The sequence below is a fragment of the Theropithecus gelada genome, chromosome 2, assembly GCF_003255815.1.
Source record: "Theropithecus gelada isolate Dixy chromosome 2, Tgel_1.0, whole genome shotgun sequence".
Taxonomy (NCBI): Eukaryota; Metazoa; Chordata; class Mammalia; order Primates; family Cercopithecidae; genus Theropithecus; species Theropithecus gelada.
In genome coordinates, this window is record NC_037669.1 from 91335914 (window position 1) to 91339401 (window position 3488).

A 3488-nucleotide genomic window follows, 5' to 3' on the forward strand; every position below is an offset into this window, starting at 1 on the left:
TTTTTTTGAGACAGAGTCTCGCTCTGTCGCCCAGGCTGGAGTGCAGTGGCCGGATCTCAGCTCACTGCAAGCTCCGCCTCCCAGGTTCACGCCATTCTCCTGCCTCAGCCTCCGAGTAGCTGGGACTACAGGCGCCCGCCACCACACCCGGCTAGTTTTTTGTATTTTTTAGTAGAGAGGGGGTTTCACCGTGTTAGCCAGGATGGTCTCGATCTCCTGACCTCGTGATCCACCTGTCTCGGCCTCCCAAAGTGCTGGGATTACAGGCTTGAGCCACCGCGCCCGGCCCTGTTCACCTTTTCTTAACCAAGCCTCATGACCAGGTAGGCTTGGAATGCAGTTGGTCTTCAGGGGCTATTTATTGAAGGAATAAATGAATGACTAAACTATTTGTTGCTTCCTTTTTAGACCTTCCAAATAGCTTTATTGTGTTTGACAGATTTCCTCAACTTATTTTTTATTTATTTATTTATTTATTTTTAAATTTTGAGACAGAGTCTCACTCTGTTACCCAGGCTGGAGTGCAGTGGTACAATATGTTTTCTTTTTTTTGAGGCGGAGTCTCGCTCTCTTGCCCAGGCTGGAGTGCAGTGGCCGGATCTCAGCTCACTGCAAGCTCCGCCTCCCGGGTTTACGCCATTCTCCTGCCTCAGCTTCCCAAGTAGCTGGGACTACAGGCGCCCGCCACCTCGCCCGGCTAGTTTTTTGTATTTTTTAGTAGAGACGGGGTTTCATTGTGTTAGCCAGGATGGTCTCGATCTCCTGAGCTCATGATCCGCCCGTCTCGGCCTCCCAAAGTGCTGGGATTACAGGCTTGAGCCACCACGCCTGGCCAAGGTACAATATGTTTTCTAACTGCAACCTCTGCCTCCCAAGTTCAAGCAATTCTCCTGCCTCAGCCTCCTGAGCAGCTGGGACTACAGGCACCCACCACCATGCCCAGCTAATTTTTATATTTTTCGTAGAGACAGGGTTTCACCATGTTGGCCAGGCTGGTTTCAAACTCCTGAACTCAGGTGACCTGCCTGCCTCGGCCTCCCAGAGTGCTGGAATTATAGGCATGAGCCAGCATGCTCGGCCTCCTCAACTTGTTTTTCAGATTTTCTGTTGGTTTTATTTCTAGTCAATGTGAATATTTTCTGATCTTTTCACCTAGCCTTATTTCATAGTACCTGCCCCAAAATCACACATTCCAGATACTTTTCAATTTGACAGTGAAGTCTTTCATTGCTCTAACACATAATGGCCATACTTACTTTGTAGTCTCCTGTAACCTGCTGGGCCTGTGACTCTAATGTTGTTTCTGACTTAATGATCCTCTCCTCCCTCCCAGATTCAGGCTTCTTCAGGAGAAACCAAGTACACTGGTACCTTGGACTGTGCAAAGAAGCTGTACCAGGAGTTTGGGATCCGAGGCATCTACAAAGGGACTGTGCTTACCCTTATGCGAGGTAACCTTTGAGGCCTCCACTTGAGGTCACCTGGAGAGGTCACCTGAGGTGGGTCTGCCGCAGAGGGTCTTGCCTGAATTGCCGGATTAACCTCGGCACCATGCATGTCACATCTCTGAGAATACTGGCAGTAAGTGTCTCATCCTGGCCAGCATGGACATAGATTAGGATGAGGGGACCTTCCATCTTTCCCAAGCATTTGCAGGGGTAGAAGTCATGGCATCACAGTTGGAAGGGAGTGGCAATTAGATAGAAATCATTGCCGTGGGGAGGAGTGGGAAGAAAGAGTGACTTGGGGACAGTGGTCATCTCCCTGATTTTGAGAAGTATGTCCTGTTTTAGTGGCAGTAGGAAAGGCAGAGACAGTCTCACTCTTGTCCTGAGCTGGCAGCTTAGAGGAAGGCCAGATACACCAACTGTGCTTATAACTGTGGGCATGTCAGTTGCCCACATGGACCATCACCACTCAGAGAGAACCTTATTTATTTTTTAACATTTTTATTTTATTTTATTTTATTTTATTTTATTTTTTGTTTTTGTTTTTGTTTTTTTTTTTTTTTTTGAGACTGAGTCTGGCTGTGTCGCCCAGGCTGGAGTGCAGTGGCCGGATCTCAGCTCACTGCAAGCTCCGCCTCCCGGGTTTACGCCATTCTCCTGCCTCAGCCTCCCAAGTAGCTGGGACTACAGGCGCCCGCCACTTCGCCCGGCTAGTTTTTTGTATTTTTTAGTAGAGGCGGGGTTTCACCGTGTTAGCCAGGATGGTCTCGATCTCCTGACCTCGTGATCCACCCGTCTCGGCCTCCCAAAGTGCTGGGATTACAGGCTTGAGCCACCGCGCCCGGCTTTATTTTATTTTTTGACATGGAGTTTCACTCTTGTTGCCCAGGCTGGAGTGCAGTGGCACAATCTTGGCTTACTGCAACCTTTACCTCCCAGATTCAAGCAGTTCTCCTCCCTCAGCCTCCCAAGTAGCTGGGATTACAAGCACATGCCACCATGCCTGGCTAATTTTTTGTATTTTTAGTAGAGATGGGGTTTCACCATGTTGGCCAGGTTGGTCTCAAACTCCTGGACTCAGGTGATCTACCCGCCTCGGCCTCCCAAGGTGCTGGGATTACTGGTGTGAGCCACTGGACCTGGCCTTATTATTATTTTTTGAGACAGAGTCTTGCTCTGTCAACCAGGCTGGAGTACAGTGGCACAATCTCAGCTCACTGCAGCCTCCACCTCCCGGGTTCAAGCGACTCTCCTGCCTCAGTCTCCTGAGTAGCTGGGGTTACAGGTGCATGCCACCATGCCTGGCTAATGTTTGTACTTTTAGTAGAGATAGGGTTTCACTACATCGGCCAGGCTGGTCTCGAACTCCTGACCTCAGATGATCCACCTGCCTTGGCCTCCCAAAGTGCTAGGATTATAAGCGTGAGCCACCAAGCCCAGCTGAGGGAACTTTAATGAAATTATATCATGTGTGTTTGTACTCACTTACACCAGTGCTTGGCCCAGAGCAGCATCTCATAGCTGCAAAGTGATTATTGCAAATAGGATGTGGCTGCTGAGGACCCTCTCAGGAATCCCTGAAGGGTCTAGTGCCAAGCTTGGCATTTCTGCATTCAAGAAATCTGTGGGGGCCGGGTGTGGTGGCTCATACTTGTAATCTCAGCACTTTGGGAGGCTGAGATGAGAGGATCACTAGAGCCCAGGAGTTCGAGACCAGCCTGGGTGAAATAGTGATACCTTGTCTCTATTAAAAAAATAATAGCTGGGCGTGGTGGCTCATGCTTGTAATCCCAGCACTTTGGGAGATACGCAGATCATGAGGTCAGGAGTTCAAGACCAGCCTGACCAATATGGTGAAACCCTGTCTCTACTAAAAATATAAAAATTAGCCAGGCGTGGTGGCACATGCTGTAATCCAGCTACTCAGGAGGCAGAGGCAGGAGAATTGCTTGAACTTGGGAGGTGGAGGTTGCAGTGAGCCGAGATTGCGCCATTGCACTCCAGCCTGGGCAACAGAGCGAGACTCTGTCTCCAAAAAAA

General features: G+C 49.4%; 1 protein-coding gene across 2 annotated transcripts in view; it reads left to right on the top strand.

Moving 5' to 3' along the window:
- The window catches only part of SLC25A20 (solute carrier family 25 member 20), a 37648-nt gene that overhangs the window by 30489 nt on the left and 3671 nt on the right, over positions 1-3488 (top strand). For both annotated transcript variants that reach the window (XM_025377609.1, XM_025377610.1), the window contains exon 5: positions 1334-1451. In XM_025377609.1, coding sequence (XP_025233394.1) covers positions 1334-1451 — 118 coding nt within the window. The remainder of the gene's footprint in view (positions 1-1333; positions 1452-3488) is intronic.